General features: G+C 42.9%; 1 protein-coding gene across 1 annotated transcript in view; it reads right to left on the reverse strand.

Moving 5' to 3' along the window:
• Positions 1–5491: 5491 nt before the first annotated feature.
• LOC308282686 (double C2-like domain-containing protein alpha) overlaps positions 5492–20392 on the reverse strand; it is a gene marked incomplete at both ends in the record, with an annotated part of 83850 nt that continues 68949 nt past the window's right edge. Inside the window, 4 exons of the mRNA XM_080723076.1 lie at positions 5492–5628; positions 6263–6359; positions 7876–7957; positions 13729–13985. Coding sequence (XP_080579202.1) covers positions 5492–5628; positions 6263–6359; positions 7876–7957; positions 13729–13985 — 573 coding nt within the window. The remainder of the gene's footprint in view (positions 5629–6262; positions 6360–7875; positions 7958–13728; positions 13986–20392) is intronic.

The following is a 20392-nucleotide window of genomic DNA, read 5'->3' on the forward strand; positions in this document are numbered from 1 at the left end:
GGATTTCCCATCTATGATGTCCCTGTTGGCAGGTAGGCAAAAATGGTACCATATTATAATGAGCATTAGTGAGGGCCAATTAAATGAACGTACTGTAGGTTTAAAGTGGGTCAAGTGGTCCTTTAGTCATACATTGAATTCAATTATGTGCTCTAAAGGGCAGAAGTTTTCAAATTGGAGGTCAAATTAGAGAGGACGGAAACATTGTTAGAAAATGAATAACTAAATGCTTAAATGAACAGTCATGTACAGCAGAACTCAAAGAAGAATTTAGTCACAACGCAATGTTGTATCGGTATTGCATTCCAAATTTATTGTCATATTCGTACATAAAACACCTCATAGAAATGTAAGAACGACACATCTTGAGAGCACAAGATCCGTGTAAACAACCGCTGGGAACAAGTATCGTATACAAAGCCACATTCATACATTCAGTCGTGCATAAAGGGACGGACACGAATACCGCATAATACCGGCATAAACATTAGACAGCATCTCTGATGTGTGTCACGTCTCGATCAAAGAACACCTTTATACAATTGAAGTTAGAAAACAGGCAAGGGGCCGTAGATCAATATAAAGATGTATAACAACATATTGCGTCATGCAACACTGAGGAAGAACCACTTTTATTCATATTATCATCAGTTGGCGGACACAAATGCATTCAGTAAGTTGAGACAACTGGTTTTGTTTTCATGTCATTGCGGAAGAGTGTGATGGATGCCATTAAAGTAGTGGATTACTAAAGGAATAGCTTGGGGATTTGGACACAAGGTGATGTGAGTCACTAGCAGTGATTTCAAAGTGGGCAGCAAATATCGATTATTTTCACAGCATTTTTCACAGCATGAAAAAGGTGAGTACATTTAAGCGGTACAGAGTATCTCTTAAGTCATGTCATCAATATGGATCTGTCCCATTTCCCATATTTCCTCCTGATTGGCTACCATTGCCTTCTAAAGTTTGTGTATGCAACCTGATGGTCGTTTATCGATTAGGGATCTTACTGGTTATATTTGACTGAATTGATCACCTGATTGAACCACTTTCACACCCGATTTTATATACCTAAAAATCCTAAAGAAATTGCTGCTCTACAAGTTGACAACGCACCGTGGCACATTACTGTGAGCTTCTTACTATGTAAAGCTCCACCAGCTGTTCGTCTGTCCTGTCTCGTCACACTTTTGACCCTACTCTTATCTCCGGCACCGTTGCCCCTATCCATGCCAAACTTTGCACACACACTCCTTGGTTGGCAAACCACAACCTCCTGATTTCTCACATGGCCCTCTTCTTTTGCAAAACACATTGCTGGACACTGCTCCTACAGATTTTGCCCAAAAATCACGCAAAGCGGTACACAGTATCTCTAAAGTCATGTCATCAACATGGATCTGCCCCATTTCCCATATTCCCTCCTGATTGGCTACGATTGCCTTCTAAAGTGTGTGTATGCGACCTGACGGTCGCTTATCTCCCGATTAGGGAGTCTTAAGCCCGTATCATAGTCGGGTCCGCGGTGGAAGGCTTTACACCGCGGTGTAGTCTTTTCGGGTCTTTTTGAGTCATGAAACTACAACATTACATCATTCCTCACGGTGGAGAGCTTTCCACCGTGAGTCCCAACACATCTCTCTGTTTTTACTATCAGACAGACAGGCTCTCACTGATTGGTCGACCTGAACCGGTCTAGACGGGGTAAAGGACTTCACCGTGGGCCGTGACTATGATGGCCTGCACTTTATTTTCTGACTTGAGGTGGAAAGCTTTCCACCTCAAATTTGCGGTGGATAGGTCTCCACCGTAGACTCTGATACGGGCTTTACTGGTAAGATTTTGACTGGAGGACTTTTTTTTTTACACTGGTATTCTTACTTGAAGTAAATATACCCAAAGACGGCTCTGACCTCACAGGGGACCTGATCAAAACTCTGTTAAGGGCCTTGGTTCCTACAGTACTGGACCCATGAGCTTTACAAAACATTTACCACTGTCACACAGTCACACAGTCTGGACGTGGATCAGCTGAGTCTGTGCTGGTACTGGCTGATGACGCAGCATCTCCTCTACTGACAAACCATAGAAGCTGACAATTATACGTGACAATTATATTACTAATGTCTTCAGCTGCCACAGGCCCATTCAAATGGGCTCACCCATGTCAATCCATTGCTTTCCATCTTGCATTAGTCCATTGGAACTGTAATTGAGCTTGACCGAGGGACCAGATAACCATTGTTTGTTTTTATTAAATGTGCATAGTGTCATCAGGCCCATACAGTCTGGACTGAAATGAGTTTCATTTCATGCAGGCGCATATGAACTCATGTTCAGACACAGCATGGTTATCTTTTTCCCTGCTGCAGTTTATAAACACTGTGTTGACACTCATCAAACGTAATAAATACTCATTCTTATAAGCTTGCCAGGCACAATATGACAGAACACAGCCCTGGGCCTGGATGGTAAGCATGCATAGGCTAAGACATACAGACAGACCAAGCTCTGTTTGCAAGACAGACTAGAGGGAGAGATGCACTGTGATGTAAGCAGTAAGCACATCAGCTTAACATTACCGTTACTTACTGACATCAAACTTGGAGAGCAGAGAACACAACCTGATTACTGTTCCCACAATTCACTCTCCATTCACAATTCACTCTATTTTCATTTCTGCTTTGACAAGACAGGGTGCAGGGCCCTTAAAGAGGCGGTGCCATAGTTTTGTACCTTTTCTGGTTTTCATGTGTCTATGAGGTTGACAGTATTTCATTAGACCCCCTGGTGTGGTTGTTATGAGCGTTTTGGGTTTCTTCCTCGAGGCAGCCACCTTGTGGGTCAAAAGTGCTGATCCAAAAACACAGATAGAGTGACCATGATCATATAATAATCCCCTCCCCTTTTACCATTCACCCAACACTGTAACTTCAGCTGGATCACCACCCACCTGACTAACGAGGTATACTTAATGAACTGGTGGGTGTGGCCACATAAAAACCAAATTTTAACTCTTTCTGTACACTTTTTGGTAAATCTTCTTCCTCTAGTATATTCATAATACATGATAATCATGTTTTTTTGCCATGCAAGAGTTTGCCAAAACAATTGCAATCAGTTCACAATATCATTATATCCAAGATCCCAAGACCCTGCATATCTATCATGGTATATTATATCGATATACTGTGCATCCCCCCATGAACACCTTGTGTCAGGGGTCTTCAACAGGGGGTTCGGGACCCCTAGGGGGTCCTCAGAGTTACTACAGGGGGTCCTCCAAATCTTTGTGTGATAGAAGCTTTTTTTCTCCTTTTTTATATTAACGACTTTATATTAACAACTTGAACCCTAGCGCTCACTAACGCCTCGCAGCGCGAGGCTTTGTGAGCTTGTAGATCGGCTATTTTCAGCAAAGACGTTTGGCGTAGAGGGGAGAAAGAGCAGAACAGAGTGCATGTCAAGTTAAGTATTGACGGTTCAAGTGGTTAAATACCAATCTGAAAACACGAATTGACATGAATCCAAAATACATGATTGTGCTGTCAAACAATGAAACTATTTGGAATCTATGAAAAAGTTGCGGGGGTCCCTGCTTCATCTCTCTCTCAGCTAAGGGGTCCTTGGCCTGAAAACGTTGAAGACCCCTGCCTTGTGTCAAAACCCCCCCACCACAAACTATCCCTTTTAATATGGACACTGAGATGAGATGATGAGTTTTGGAGGCATGACCGTAGAGCTATAAATGCTGCTATTATTGATGGAACCAAGAAGCAGGCCTTCTGGCCATGCATGCTCCGACAAACATCCCCCGAAACATGCTCCAAAAACATCTGAATTATATCCATCACTCACGATGGCAACATCATCAGGGCCACCTGTTGTTTACGTGCGATTTGGGCATGCTGTTGTCTGGAGTTCATTATTGGGCATATTTAACGGCTGTCGGGCGGAAACCTTTTATCTCAATATTTCATCTTTTTTCTCCTTTTCTTTTTAGACTTTGTCGTTTGACAGCCTCATGCAAAATAGCAAGCTCACAATGTGTCGAGATGCCACACATTGTGAGCTTGTGAATCAGCTTTTCTTTTTTTTTCTTTTTTTGCTGTTTTAAATTTTTTGCCTATAACGACATGCCCAAATTAGGGACGGCATGTTGAAAGTGTGTCTGATTGGTTGGTTCACAGGTTCCTTTTCCCATTTTCCAAGTAACGGTTTTCAACACAAAACAAGGTTTCTGCCCGACAGTGACAACATATATATATATGTACGTATGATCTCTCAGCAGTGTTGTAAAGTAACTAAGTACATTCACTTAAGTACTGTACAATTTTCAGGTAGGAATATTTGTACTTGAGTAATTCCAATTTCCAATACTTTTACCTCTACTCCATTACATCTCAGAACCAAATATTGAACTTTTACTCCACTGCATTTATTTGAAAACTTTAGTTAAAAGTTACTTTGCAGATATTAGAATATCATAAAACATACACAAACATAGGGCTAAAGTGTTCGCCCTATGTTATACAGTACCTAGTCTATTTGAAAATAGCCGATCTACAAGCTCACAACGCGTCACGATGCGACACGTAGTGAACTTGTAGATCTGCTATTTTCAAACATTCTGTACTTTTACTTTTGGTGTACATTTTGAATTCCGGAATTTTACTTGTAACGGAGTATTTCTATATTGCTTTTACTTAAAGGGATATTTCACTTTCAAAAAACTTTTTGTAATTTTATCGTCTAATCAGGCTCTTGGGAACACCCTAAACAGTTTTTGAATTTCTTCATTCGGTATTTAGATATTTGATAATTAATTTCCCCCGTTCCAGGACCTTCCAATACAAACCCATTATAACTTCATACTCCATTTTAACCATGATAAATTCAATGAAAACACCTGTCCTTTTTTCTAGTGACTCCTAACACCCTCCGAATATGTGCGCAGGCCGTGTTTTTTCGATAAAATCTGTCATTGATTTATATTAATCTTTTGGGGAAATGAAAATAATTAAATACAATAAAAGATTATAAAAAATGTATGAAAAAGTTATCGGAAGAACACGGCCTGCTCACATATTCAGAGGGTGTTAGGAGTCACTAGAAAAAAAGATGGTTGTTTTCATTGAATTTATCATGATTAAAGTTTGAAGTTATAATGGGTTTGTATAGGAAGGTCCTGGAATGGGGAAATGAATGATCAAATATCTAAATACTGAATGAAGAAATTCAAAAACTGTTCAGGGTGTTCCCAAGAGCCTGATTAGACGATTTTGAAAGTGAAATATCCCTTTAAGTAAAATATGTGAGTACTTTTTCCACCACTGCCTCTCAGGTACCCTCTTACTGACTTCACATGAATCCATCCCATAGTAAACATTAGAACTGTGTTATTTATGATATATTCCCTGTCACTTGTTATTCATCGAGCTGGCCCAGTGCAGCTGACGAGAAGTTTGTTCAGGTGGCACACAGGGGGTTAATCGTGGCAGAAGGTTCGGGGCAGCTCATTGGTCAGGATGTGCCAGCGCTCCACCCTCTGGCCCTTGTTCTTCAGGCAGTCCGTCCAATGGCGGAGGGCGTCTCCCTGCGAGTGACAGCTCAGACACAGGCCACCTGATAAAATAACAATTTGATTATGTTGCAGCCCTTAATCACATGCACCAATAGGGTTGCCAACCGTGCCTTGGAATTACGGAATCGTCGCTTATTTGGGGAACTAAAAGACGTGTTCCTTATTGATCTGATGAGGGACACACTTTGTTGGTTCACATCTTGGTTAGCCTCGGGAACCCAGGCTTTTATTTTGGCGATACATCTTGGTTCACAACTTGGTAATAGATTCATAAAAAAAATATTTTTCATGTATAAACTTTTACTCGAGTCGTGACCCATAAAGATTGGTCCGTGACCCACAAATGGGTCCCAACCCACTAGACACCCCCCCCCCCCCCCCCCACAAAAAAAACAAAAAAAAAAAACAACCCCTGCTGGGGTTCAAGTGGTTAATATAACATACAAAAACTGTACATAATTGAAATACAGTGCAATTTTTATTTACTTTTTTATGGACGTCCCTCTTAGAAATAAGGGACCTCAGTTCAGGTCGTTGGCAACACTAGTATACCAAGGACAAAATGATTAGCCTAGTAAACTAGACTCCTTCTGTCTTCTGATTCTGAAAGGAGAGTCTAGTTTACGAGGCTACAAAATGATGACTTCAAGAGAAGGAAACAGTCTGCGTTCTCACCAATGAAGTCGTTGGATCGTCCTATGTCATAGTCCCATACCGTCACCTCCAGAGTCTTGTTGGTCAGCTCTGACAGGGGCATGTCATAGAAGAACTCCTGCAAAGTGGACACACGGAGAATGACTAGCCTACAACCAACAAATTACAAAAGTAGAGTTTCTTTTTAATACTACTTTATTGAAAAGTGGTCATTTCCCCCCCAAGCAAAACAAGCAGTAAAAAATAAAAAAATAAAAAAATAAAATCTACAAGCTAACAACAGCTTACAGATCAGCTATTTTCACTAGTTTTGAGCAGTGCTCGTGGAAGGCGCTAAGCTCCAACATCTGGCTTTGTCCGTTTGTCCAGAGTTTGTTGTACGCCCAGGCCAGGGTCACATTGGCCAAGCTTCAAGCTTGCCTACATCTGGCCTACATATTTGCACAAAGCACCCAAGGTTTGCTGTACGCCCAGGGTCACGGCCGGACTACACCAAAAAATGTGCGCATACGCGCGTACTGTCCGTGAAGACGCTCGCGTATGCGTAAACGCTCCAGGCTACACCAAGGAGGGAGTATATGTGAGGAAGACCAGATAGTCTGTGTACAAAACGCATACGTGTGCTTAGAACCGATCCTATTTTTAGGGAATGCGTATCCGTGGTTCGCGCTATCCGTACGCCTGGTGTAGCCGGCTGAATTGATATACATTGGATCTATCCAAAACGCGCATAGCGCACACGACCCGCATACGCACGCATACGCACTAACACGCGCAAAACGGCTTGGTGTAGCCCAGCCGTCACATTGGCCAAACTTAAATAGGATCGCTCACTTCACTAGGCGTGGTTTTTATTACATTACTATTATATGTTATGGGTTGTGCTCAAGCCCCCAGAACGGCTTGTAAATATTGAAGCAGCCGCCCTACTGGCCAAAGCTGGAATTTCAGGCGGGGTGAAACATACATGCACAAGCATAAGAGCGCGGCGCTGGGGTCTACAATAGGGTTCAATGGACGTCGACGTCGTTCGTGACGTCATTCGTGACGTTTGGCTCCACTGCGTAGTGGAGCCATTCCCCAGAATGCACCTGGATTAGCTACATGCTAGCACGTAGCCGTTGCTTCAAAACGCCACTGAGCACTTGCATTGAAATGATAGTGGGGGCGGGGCTCGTCCGCTCTCTATTTTATATATACTCTATGGTTGTGCTATATTATATTATAGCCTATTGTAAATGATTGGATATTTTAATTGAATAAACAATACTTTTCACTATACGCTGTTGTTCTCCATTCCAAAAAGCTTAACTATAAATGGTGTTATGCTGATCTTAAACAGCACACTGAGGATTAAGTGTTCATTGCTGTTGTCTTTATTGGCAGTATACGTGCCAACCCAGTTTCCATGGTATCCGACGAGGCTCATTGAAATGAATTGAACCAAATGTCATAATTTATACAAGCACGCAAGAATGCAGTCTGCTTAGGCCGTCTTCCAACAAGATGCAGTGCAGAGGACAAAAAGGAGGTTAAAACAAAAGCAGAGAGAAAAGAAGGAGAAAAGACAGACAGACAGACACACCCACACACTGTGACAACTTAGACTAGTCAGCTGGGGGGAGGGGTCCTACCTCATTGAATTCAGGGTTAAGGGTCTTTTTAATCACTGCCGTTTTGTGCTTGGATTTCTTCTGTAGGTCGGGTTTCAGGTAGCTGGTGGAGGAAGCAGAGTAGAACAAACGGGGAAAGGAGAGAGTGGTGGGAAAAAGATCCATCAGTTTGATCTGTTCAGTATCACAAACCCACACATAATCCTTTCCTACTTCATGTTGGTGCAAGGGTTCCCAAACCGTCCAGGCCGTGACCCTCCAAAACAATCATCATAATATATTTGAACTGGGGAACCTCGCACCCTGACAAGCACTTGGAATTAATTGTAGGAGTTGAGGCATTACATTGAGCTTGACTCGGTTCCACAGATACAGTAAACATTGTGAAAATAGCCGAACTACAAGCTCACGCACAACATTTTATAGTATTTTAAAGGTATTAAAAAGGGCTTAAATGTACTTAAATTGTAACTTTAGTTTTGTACAGATGCCCAATATACATTTATACTGTACAGTATGCTGCACATAAGCCATGAGCCCGAGGTGTGTCCCATCAGACGAACCAACGGTTTCAGCGAAAAGCGAAAAAAAAAAAGAAAAAAAGAAAACACAAATATCTGTCTGAGGAGAACGCAGCAATTCTCCATGTTCAGGAGATCGTATGCATCGGCTTCCTCGATTGGTCAACCCAAATCGTTGGTTTGGCGGAGGTCCGGAGGAGTGCCACGTCACGCTTGTCCAGCTTAGCCAGAGTAAGTCTCTGATTGGCCAACCCCAACCCATCGGCTTAACTGATTGGCTGAGCTTCGCGTAACGTTTGTGCCAATACAACTGACAGTGGCATTTTATATGAAAGAATGGTTATAGAATGGAATGGATGAGATGGAATGCATCTTTATCACATTCAAAGAGAAGTGGATGAGAACACAAGGTACAGTATGGGAGTACTGTATGGGAGAGAGGAGCTCATCTTATGATGGCCATAATTCCTGGCTTGCATTGTTCTCGTGCATGGCCCCCGAGCAGACCGGCACTGAATAGGCTTAGTAATACTAATACATAAAACTAGCTAAAACTAAATAAAAACACGTCAGTTGATAAAACTAAAATTGCTCATGCCCTCGTCAAACTAATTAAAACGAAACTGAATTCAAACACCACACTGAAATGAACGAATTAATCTTTCAGAATGTGTGGCGGAGAGAGTCGCAGCCCCAGCCGAAGCCTCAAAAGTCTAGTATCTGCCCTCGTTCCATAGGGATATCCCTTTGAAGCTAATGGTTAAGATATTGGACTTACACGCGGTAGACCCGGGTTCAAAGCCGGGTGGGGAGGTTCGGATCACCTCCGTTACATTGGTGCCGTGACCCGGATCCGGGCTTCCCCGTAGGAGGAGGTCAAAAGGGGGTGAGTGTGGCGGAGAGAGTCGCAGCCCCAGCCTGAGGCCTCAAATGTCTAGTATCTGCCCTTGTTCCATAGGGATATCCCTTTGAAATAATGGTTAAGATATTGGACTTTCATGCGGGAGACCCGGGTTCAAAGCCGGGTGGGGAGGTTCGGATCACCTCCGTTATACATGTACCAGCTAATGTGGTACATATTAGGGCAGCAACCATCAATTATTTTCTTAGCGATTATATTACATTATATATATATATATATATATATATATATATATATTCCTTTTTTGATTAATCAAATAATTGAGATAAGCTTTCAGCAACAATTTGGTGTGAAAAGTTCACGGACTAAAATCAGTTTGATTAACTGTCGTACCTTTAGTACACTTTGAAAGGCAATTAACAGTCGTATTGATCCAGATAGGCTATAGCCATTCCTGTTCCTCACACTAATAACTCACTGGGGGTTTTAGATTGTCTTTGAGGGTGCAACCCACACTGGTTCTGATGAAAATTTGATTTGTACCTCCCAAAGTGTGAGGATCAAGTGTGCATGCATCTGCATAGCAGGCCGTGCATGCATACTCAAACATTCATGCACACCAAGCAGGATATGTGTGCGTATCAAGCATATAAACTGATACTACGGTCAATATCTACAAACTTTTAATTGTATATTTAATTAGCTTCATGTCTTTTCGTTCACAGTCCTGTTTTATTTGACCACTTTTAGGCATATAGGAGTGGTGCATTGGTGATTCAATGTTTGGGGGGGGGGGGGGGGGGGGTCGCTTATCTAGAGACATCACACGCACGTCGCTCAACACCTACTATACAGGTCTATTGATATGCATATAGGCTTGTTTCTTTGTTGATACACCCACACTTGCTGAGATGAACGATAAGGCCATCACACGCTTAGCACTCTCAATAACAAATGACTTTGATCATCCTCTGTATCGCTACTTCGACCTCTTGCCATCGGGGCATAGATACAGTACAGAACCTTGACGTGGCACAAGGTACGGTTTAGCAGGAGTTTTGTCCCCTCAGCCAACGCTGCACTAAACAATCTGCTAAGCAAGCGCCCCAGTCGCTATAGGATGGTTTTCTGTTAATAGTGGGGACCTGATGATCTGTCTTGTGATGTTTTGTGTTATATGGTTTTGCGTTGTTTTTTCGTGTTGAACAGTCTTGTAAAGACAAATTTCCCCTTGGGGACAATAAAGATTATTATTAGTTGTGACACTAAAGCGTTGGCAAGGTGTGAACTTGGGGGGTTTTGGCATCAATGCAGGTCCGTTTGCGTGAGAGGCGCAACGCCTGCTCAGAAAAGATATGGGGCGTCGGGGGCGCGCGACCCCTTAGTAATTCAACACTAGGGGTGGATATCGGCAAGAATCTCACGATGCATATCACGATACTTAGGTCACAATGCAATAGTATCACGATATATTGTGAATCTAGCGATACGATACTATTGCGATACTATTGCTATATATCAGCTTTAAAAGCTGAAGGCGCTGCTCTAATGTTGTTGTTTTCGTCGTTCGCAGCCATTTTCTCGAGAGACCTCACTTACTGAACCGTGGGAAGGGGAAGTAGCTACTATAGTACAGTGACATCTAAAGGCAGCGGAGTGTCAGGACCGGACTTCTACCATTGGTTCCTATTCATGGGAACATATTTTATTTTCCTCAAAGTATCGCAATACTACGGCCTGAAGTATCGATACAGTATTGGCAAATAAACTATTGCGATGTATTGCCATACCGATTATATTGCCCACCCCTATCCAACACTGTACAGTATATCGTCACTGTCGGGCAGAAACCTCGTATCTCCAAGTTTCAAATGTGTAAGTTTTTTCGCAAAGCAAAGCCCTGCTTCATCATACAAGGCCGTCGCACAAAAGTAGTGAAAACAGCTCGCACCGCGAGGCGTTGTGTGCTTGTAGATCGGCTGTTTTCACTGGTTTAAATCATTTTTAAAATGATGAATACAAAACAAACGGTTTTGGACATACAAGGTTTCCACCCGACAACGACGATATGATGTTAATATTTTTCTACAGTTACAGCAGAGACAATCTGGCTAGCCATCGTCACAATCTGGCAGCGCCCTCACTGTTTTGTTCCTTTTCATTTGAGCCTTAGAAGTCTGTTCTTAAGAGATTACAGCAAACAGCTCTACAAGCTCCCAACGCATACGTGACGCAATGAGAGTTTGTAGATCGATGCATGCTAAACCTGACCTCTAAATGCCTAAACCAGAGGTCTTCAACAGGGGTCCGTGACTAAACCTAACCAGAACCCCTAACTCTGACCTAAAATGCTTCATCCATTAACCATAAAATAACCACTTCTCTTCTAATGACCGGGAGAATTACAGTATGTCTAGTTCTCAAAATATAGCCAACTTGTGGGGACATTTGTCTCTCACAAGTTACAGTATATACACCGGTATGAATAAAAGTGCACGGACTGCACGCATACGCACGCACACACACGCACAATGAGCAACCCGGCTTTGATTAGTTCGAAAGAGAACGGGAGAGGTTGCGCGCGGCCTGTGTCGCTTTGCCAACGGTGAAGTAATTGGTTTTCCCCCCAGTTGTTTCCGCGTGTGGTAATGATAACGAACGAACGCAAGCGTTGGCACTCCTACTTGTGTGTGCTGTTGCTTCCTCTCCTCATCACCCCCACAGCCACCCGGCAATAAGGAAGAAAGATGTTTCAAGTCGGGGGGGGCGTTCTGATCCATTCTTACCCTCTTATCTGTCAGATTTGCTGACAGGTTGTTGAGACGGGAAGGAAATTAAGAAGCTAACGGCTTATTGTCAACAACATTACACCCCCCAAAAAATGGCACAAAATCTTTTCTTTGTATCAGACAGCTCACACTGCCAGAGGGAGGGGGGGACGCGATATTTCAGACGCTGTCATTGCCTAATAAATTAAAATTGACTCATGAATAACTTTGCTAATTATTGTTATTGCTATTTTTTCCACTGTCAGACGGTGGCTTCTAGTCAATATCGTCTCTGCTTCATTTAGAGTCTGCCAAACTAGCAGTTGTGTTAGCTGACATATTCTTTGCGGTCTTTCCCATCTTACAGGAAAACAGATGGTCCCTGGAATGTTTAATCATGTTTGTTCAGTCAATCAAATTACATTTAATTACACTTACTTAGCACAACTAAGGGTTGCCAACCGTCCTTTGCAATACAAAACCGTCCCTTATTATTTTTTTTACCATACTCTTGTAGAGCTGTACTTGTATGTGTTGTTTTGCAAACTACTAAATAACATATTCAATCAATCAATCAATCAATCAATCAATCAATCAATCAATCAATCAATCAATCAAACAAACAAACAAACAAACAAACAAACAAACAAACAAACAAACAAACGTTTGCTTTCCCGGATGGAAAGGTATAACATCGTATAGGCTTTACTCCAAGTCAAATCAAATGGTTTTAAAATGATAATAGAAAAGGAACGGTTTTAAATCAATGCCAGTATTAATTCCTATTCCTACTTTTTACCGGTAAACATTGTAATTAAGCTTTAAGATAGATAGATAGATAGACAGATAGACAGATAGACAGATAGACAGATAGATAGATAGATAGATAGATACCTTTATCATCCCAAGGGGGAAATTAAGTCGCCCAGAGGCAGCACCGCAGTTAAGGTTACAAGTTACAGGAAAGTATGAAAGTATGAAAAAAGGACGACAAAAACAAACAAGAAGAAACAACAATACAGAATTTAAAGTTTTACTATGTAACTTTTTTTATAAAACAAATCTTAAAATTGTCCTAACTGTTAAATCGCTAAAGTTTTAGAACACCCACTCCGTTATTTTCAGCTTCTGAAGCCTTCTCTTTATATGTTTTCTATGAGCCGTGAGGGGGGGAGAATTTCGCGCCATGATTACGTAATCTGCATCATCTGTATACGTTGTGTATACGTTGCCCAATCACATCGCCGATCATGCACACATGGTACACTACCGGCCAATGCAGCGCATCTTGAAGTGGGGTCGCCATATTTGTAGTCGCCCGTGTGTCTCTTTACTCAAAAGGTAATTCTCGCCTACCAGGCAGGGTGAAATAGTCCGTTTCTCCGGAATGCCTGAACGCACAGGAACCAGGGACCCCTCTAAAGATAGCTCTCGGCGTTGTGGAGGCAGACGCGGGGGTGTGAAGGTACGAAAAACGGGCGAAAGACGCGAACGCGACCGCGGTTTGCTATATGGCTACTGACCACTAGTTGAGAATCTTACACAGTATAGCTTTAAGTTACAAAAATATATAGAAAGTGTCGAAAAGAGTTGAAAAAGTCACAACACAACAACAAATAGTAGTACTACAAGCAGTTTCTACAATGGATGGATTAAAGTAGCATACAGGTAGCACATGCGCCCCCCACTCCCCAAACAAACAAACAAACCAAAAACCACTTACAGCTTGACATAAGGGTCAGAGAAGCCGTTGACGTCCATGGCCGCCAGGTGGGCACAGCGGCGCACCCCTACACACAGCCCCCCTCGGCTGCGGCGGGCCGCCTCCTCTCCTTCTCCCTCTCCTCCTGCTCCTCCCCCTGCTCCCGGGGCCTCCCCCTCGCTGCCGGGCGTCTCCTCCTGCTCCAGGGGAGGCAGGAACTGCAGGGAGAGGAGGAGGCGTCCTCTCTCCTCCAGGCTGGTCAGCTGCTGGGTCTCCCACTGCGTGGCGGGAAGCAGAGAGACGTTGGGGCTTTAGTTCAGTGGTACCAGATATAGTGTTGTATCTGGTACCACAGCCCTCAACACGCAGCCTCCGCTCTGGAAACACCAACCGTCTAAAGGAAAGTCCTACCAAGCTCCGCACTATGGGAGACAGGGCTTTCTACGCAGCCGCCCCACTGCTGTGGAACTCACTCCCAGACCACCTAAGAGCTCCACAGTCTGTTGACGTTTTTTAAAGGAGGACTAAAGGCTATGGGGTTAATGCGAATGGGGGAATACAATTATTTCATTGCATTTTCTTGACTCTTGACTCGAGTGGACTCAGTGGGGGAAGAGTCCTGAGTCCATTAGTCCAAGCCTGAGAAAAGACAGAGTCAATGAAAATTTGGACTTGAGTCCTGACTCCTGACTCGAGACAAATCATTGACTCGAGTACTACAACACTAGTACCAGGGACATGCAGAGAATGTTAAGAGAGGCAGGGGTTGACATTTCTAAAATGGCCTTTTGGTGAAAATATTGAAAATAGCAGACCTTCAAGCTCACCTGTGAGCTTGGCTATTTTCAGTGCTTGACACCACACTAAACTAAACAAGTCAAGAACATAATCAAGTCAATACTGGGGATGTGGTGTACGGTATGGATTTCTACATAGAGAGGGGAAAGAGGGAGAGTTTGGACAAGGCAATTCTCTTAAATGCTGCCTTCAGGTATGGCATGGAAAGTGGGCATTTGCATTATTTCATCATAGTAAAAACTACATTCATGGTCTGGAGAGGGCACTTCTTTACAGACGGATAAAAAGGCGGGGGCTCAAGTCCTCTTTGATGTCTAGGTATGCACGTGCCTTGAGGTCGGCGGTGCTTGATACCACACTGAGCAAGTCAAAAACATAATCAAGTCAATACTGGAGATGTGGTGTACGGCATGGATTTCTACACAGAGAGGGCAGAGAGGGAGAGTTTGGACAATGCTGCCTGCAGGTACAGCATAGAAAGCATCAAAAGTAGCATCAAAAGTAAAAACCATTATAAACCATTATAAACCACCACTATAAAATCATCAGCCAAATAAATAATATAAAAGAGGCAAAAAAAAAGAAAGAAAATAGCTGACCGTGAGCTTGTAGATGTGCTATTTTCATATTGATAGGACAGTAGACTGACAGGAAATGGGGAGAGAGATCGGGAGTGACACGCAGCAAAGATCGTCGGGAACGGGATTCGAACCCGCAACATGGTGTCAGGCTGGCGGCTACAATGCAAGCCTGACAGACACATGCGCCCCGGGCCGCATGTGTGTGCGTGCGTGCGTGCTTGCGTGCGTGCGTGCGTGCGTGCGTGCCTGCGTGCCTGCGTGCCTGCGTGCGTGCGTGCGTGCGTGCGTGCGTGCGTGCGTGCGTGCGTGCGTGTTGTCCTTTCACGCATGCGAAAGGACAATTGAAAGGAAACGAGAAAAAGAGACTGATGACTTCCATCACAATACATCTAATCACTGTCCAGGGCAAATACAATGAAAAGAACTCCTATAGCTGATTCAAGGTTACTTTTGTAGCTTTTCTTCCATTCACAGCAGCCTTCACTAAAGATATCGTCCTCTGCGCTTCTATGCACTCAATAGGCAAAGTATTTATCATTAAACCGTGTTGCAATTGTTACGTGCTTAACAGACAGGCTATTCTCGGCAAAGGGATTTGGTGTAGAGGGAAAAAAGGAAGGCGAGAACTTCTGGGAACTCGGATTACAGTCATAGAGCCATGGGGGGTCCGGTCAACTATGCAGGGTTTTAACCCATTAAGACCAAAATTTTATGTATTTGGCCGTGGACAATGTTGTTCCAGGGACCATCCAGAAGCAAATATTTGAGTTACAAATGTTCAAAATATATATATATTTAAAGATTTGCTTTTTTCCATCAAAAATAGCAGATCTACAAGCTTGCAGCTCTGCACTCGGTGCCGTGCTGTGAGCTTGTAGATCTACTATTTTTCAATATCTAAAGTATAAAATAATGAGTCAAAAGGATCCCTGCATGGCTAATAAGCCAAATTATGCCTTAATACATTATAATTGCCCTTTATAACTACATCTAAAATGTTTAAACGCCGCCCTCAAGTATTTTATTTTAAATATAGTTAATCTTGTACTGAAGGGGGGCAACACCTGTCGCAGGTTGCTCATGTGACATGATGCATGTGTGGTCCAGTAAAGATGAACTATTTCTAAAATAACAAAAATATTTAAGGGCAATTATAATGTATTAATGCATATTTGGCTTATTGTGAGCCTTTTAAGTAGAGGTAACAGATTGTTGGTATTTATGCTTTTGGATTTTTTTTCTTTTGTGATTCATTTCATTGTGTAGGCAGGATTATGTTCTGTGATGCAAAACCTAATGACCCTGCGTGATTCACACACTCCGTCTTTTATGTTGTAGCCCAATAACATTCTTAAGAATATTATACCTTCTTCGTCTCAGACAACTCAGTGATAACATAATTGTGTTGTCACATTCGGGTGCATGCATTTATTTTTTTGAAATTAGACTATTCAACAGAACTGTTAAAGATGGGTTGCCATGATGTATCACGATCTGTGAATGCATTTTCTAAAGTGCTGGAGAGACTCCTGTTACTGAACAAGCACTCTATAGCAATGAGAGCTACCAGAATATTATAGAGCTATTTTACACTTATTTTAACCAAAGAAAATCACTTCCTCTACCTTTTAATGTAAAGTATACTGCGAGTGGCTGTCAGTCAAGAACCAAACGAAGCAGCCCAAGAGTATTTCCTTAATTAAAATCAGGTGCGTGCAGTAACGCAAGCTATGGGAATTAAATCAAGATTAATTTATATTTATACAGTACAGTTTATATCATCACAAAGTTGCGTTTACCGGAAGTAATTAAAACTTTTGAAATTTTTCTTTGGCATCTCATCCTCATTAAGACTGCTTAATGAGGACTTGCTCTAAAAGTGTGAAAAAACATAATTATAGGCCTTTTTATTTTTTATTTTTTACTTTAACCACTTTGACACTGATGTGTGCAGAAAATAGCCGATCTCTACAAGTTCACAATGGCAACTGGAACTGGTTGGAATAACGTGTTCCTTCCACGTGCTACGTCCAACCGGGGAAGCTCCTGCCTGTCAGGTGATAAGAAGCGGCCTGCTCACTCCTCATGCACTGAAGGAAGCATGAGATCAGTTCGGGGCCCTCCCCAGGTTGGCAGAGGGAAGGTAGCGCCCAGGTTTACAGCTTAGGCAAGTGAAAAAAAAAATGTTACAAAAATCGTGGGATAAAAAAAAAAAGTGAAATACCTATAATGACATGCCCAAGATAGGGACACCAGGGTTAACACGGCTGGTTAGAGGACTGGTAGCATAGCAGGGCCAGCGGGGAAGTGACAGATATGACCAAACAAATATTCATGCAGTGTCAACACACAGGTAGTGAGGGAAGCCGAGAAATACTGTATGCCTGCAACTTCCACAACGTCTTTTTTTCTTTTTTTTAATTAAACATGAGATGTCACTGCCTGCTCCAGCCCTAATAGCCAGATGTCACGAAGCTTCAAACTACAACGCTGGTACCGTCTCTTCCCCATACTCGACAGCATGGCAGGGTAGGGGGAGCAGCACCTTTTTTCTGATTTGCACACAGGAAAGAAAAAAAAACGTAGCACTAACATGACAGCGTCTAGTAGAGACGGATCATACAGCTAATAGGGTCGAAGAGATGGATGGCTGCCAGTATAGTGTTCATTAAAACCTGACAGCTCAGAGTCACCGCCAGGGGAATACACCGTCTCATCTCGGGGCCTTTGAATTGACCCAGGGCGCACGCACTTGCAGTCTTGCACACACACGGCAGAGATGGAGAGATCAATCGGGCTGATCTTCCAGCCTGGGTCTTTGTCTTATACTCTCGCCCACACCCTTCAACCCCCCGTCGTGTTACAGTATGACTTCGGGATATATTAGCCCTCTTCCTCCTTCTCAAATCCTTCTCACTACAGAGGAATGCTCGTTATCTGTGCTGACGGGACAGACGTGGCATTCTTTTTAACCAGCAGACCTCCCCTGGTGTCTCTGCCTCTTTCATTAAGTACCTCCCCCCTCCCTCCATCAAAAAAAGAAGGAAAAGGAGAAGCATACTGTATGGTTCTGCCATAGGCCTACTGTACATCTTTCTTTTAATTAATCTTTGTCTTGACCTTTCAACCACCTCATTCCTTGAGTCCAAGTGGACGTTTGTGCCAAATATCGACTCTTCCTAAAGGTCGCCCTAAGATATCACATTCATTAGTCTGGAATCCATGTACATACATACACTGTACATGCACAATATTGTCTATCTACTCACTGTATACTGTAGGCTACATTAGTACATACTGTACTGTACGTAGCCAATGTATAGACAAGATTACGTATGCACCTAATTGCCCCATCTCTTTTGTACATAATAGTGTGATATGACTTTGTATGCTATGTTGATGAATTGAATACATGTGACCATAATGGAAACACGTACGTCCCCAGCCCAGGATATTTTTTGTGTTATCCTTATTTAGCTGCCTTAAGCTGGTTGCACACTGCTGTGTTTTTCGGGCCGAATATCGGGGTGAATTTCGGAGCGTGTGAATAAAAAAATCAACCTCACGTTATGTCAGTCACGTTTGCACACTGCCGCCCGTTTCGCGCACCACTCGGTCCCTTGCTCTCTCTATCTCTCTCTCTCTCCTTGCCCTGAAAAACGCATTTCGCAAACGAAAAACGCAGCAGTGTGCAACCAGCTTTACTGTACCATGCGCTGTTTACATTTCTGACTAACGGAGTAATCAGTCAATAACATTTTTAAATATATATGACTTGCCCAAAGGATTGGACTGGATGGATCAGTGGCACTGTCTATATGATGTACTACACATGATGTTATACAAGGACACAGAAGTCTCCTAACATTTATGTCCATAAAGCAATAGGGAACCTGTGATGATCAGCAATGTATTCAGTCCTTTTATCAGCCGCTTAAGAAAGCCCAGCGACAAGCGTACCTGCACACAATTCCTGGTCAGAAGAAAAAAAAAAAAAAAAAAAAACACCACCACCAAAGGCATTCAAGAAAGAGTCAGGGGTGCTGAGCATGTTTTCGATTCCTCCCACCCCCTGTGGATAACCTGCCGTTCACCGAGGCCCATTTCATATCGGCTGCTTTTACAAAAGCTGCCCTACAAAATAAAGGGGAGAAGAAGAAAAAAAAGTGCCCTGCAAACTTTTTTTCCATCCGAATATATTCTAGCACAGTGGTTCCCAAACCTTTTTATCTCAAGACCCAAAAGAGAAATTAGACATTTGCCTGGGACCCAAACTAGTGAAAATAGCAAATCTACAAGCTCATAACGTGACACGAAGCGATGCGTTATTAGCTTGTAGATCGGCTATTGTCACTACTTCTTAAGCATTCGTTTTTTAATGTAATTATTCGTTTTTTTATTAGCTTGAAAAATCATTGAATTTGTTTTTAATTCATGAGAAATGTTGCATTCTTATATATTTTTTTGTTTTGAAATTCACTAAGTTCGTAACCCATAAAACATGTGACCCACAGCTGATGGGTCCCGACTCCCGACCCACTGTTTGGGAACCAGTGTTATATAAATCTAAAGCCCCATGCACACCTGGCAGCCTGCGGTGATGGAGCTCACGCCTTGCCAGGGAGGAAAATGTCAATCCAAAGTGGGAAGCCACAACATCTGTTCCAGGCCAGTGGCTTTTCACAGACAGAACACGTAGGCACTACAGACGGTACATCAGAGCCAGATAGAGAGAGGGGGGAAGCCTCCATGCTTTAAGCTTCCAGCGTTGGCTGGAACATCACAAGAGCTCGGTGCGTGCAGTGAAAGGTTGAAGGGCTGCTCTCGGCATGCAGAAACAAAGCCCTTTTTTCACAGTGCCACGCCCAGGGTCATCGGCTTTGACTGACAGACAAGACAAGATAGAGAAGGCTCCTGCCTGGGGGTTTGAAGTCTGATTACCGCTGGAAGACTCCCCGGGGAGATCGACATTGGCAGTATAGATCGGAAACATATCAACCCCTACAACCCCACCCGTTCACTCAGTTCATGCAGCTAACTCGGGGATGCTGACAGAACCCTCGCTAAAAACCCCAGGACAAAAATCCACTCTCATCGTCGTCGGGTGGGAACCTCATATGTCCGAAACTGTTACTTTTCAGGCAACGGATCGAAGGAGAGTTGTTATTTAGTCACAAGCTCTTGTTAATACTTCTCATCGGTCACATTATCAGACACAAAGACACACTTCCTCTTTCACTGTCTTTCAAAAGCAGCAGTAATAGCAGATCTACGAGCTTGTAGATTTTGCATGACACAAGATAACT

Source organism: Nannobrachium achirus (assembly GCF_963921795.1).
Source record: "Nannobrachium achirus genome assembly, chromosome: 4".
Lineage (NCBI taxonomy): Eukaryota > Metazoa > Chordata > Actinopteri > Myctophiformes > Myctophidae > Nannobrachium > Nannobrachium achirus.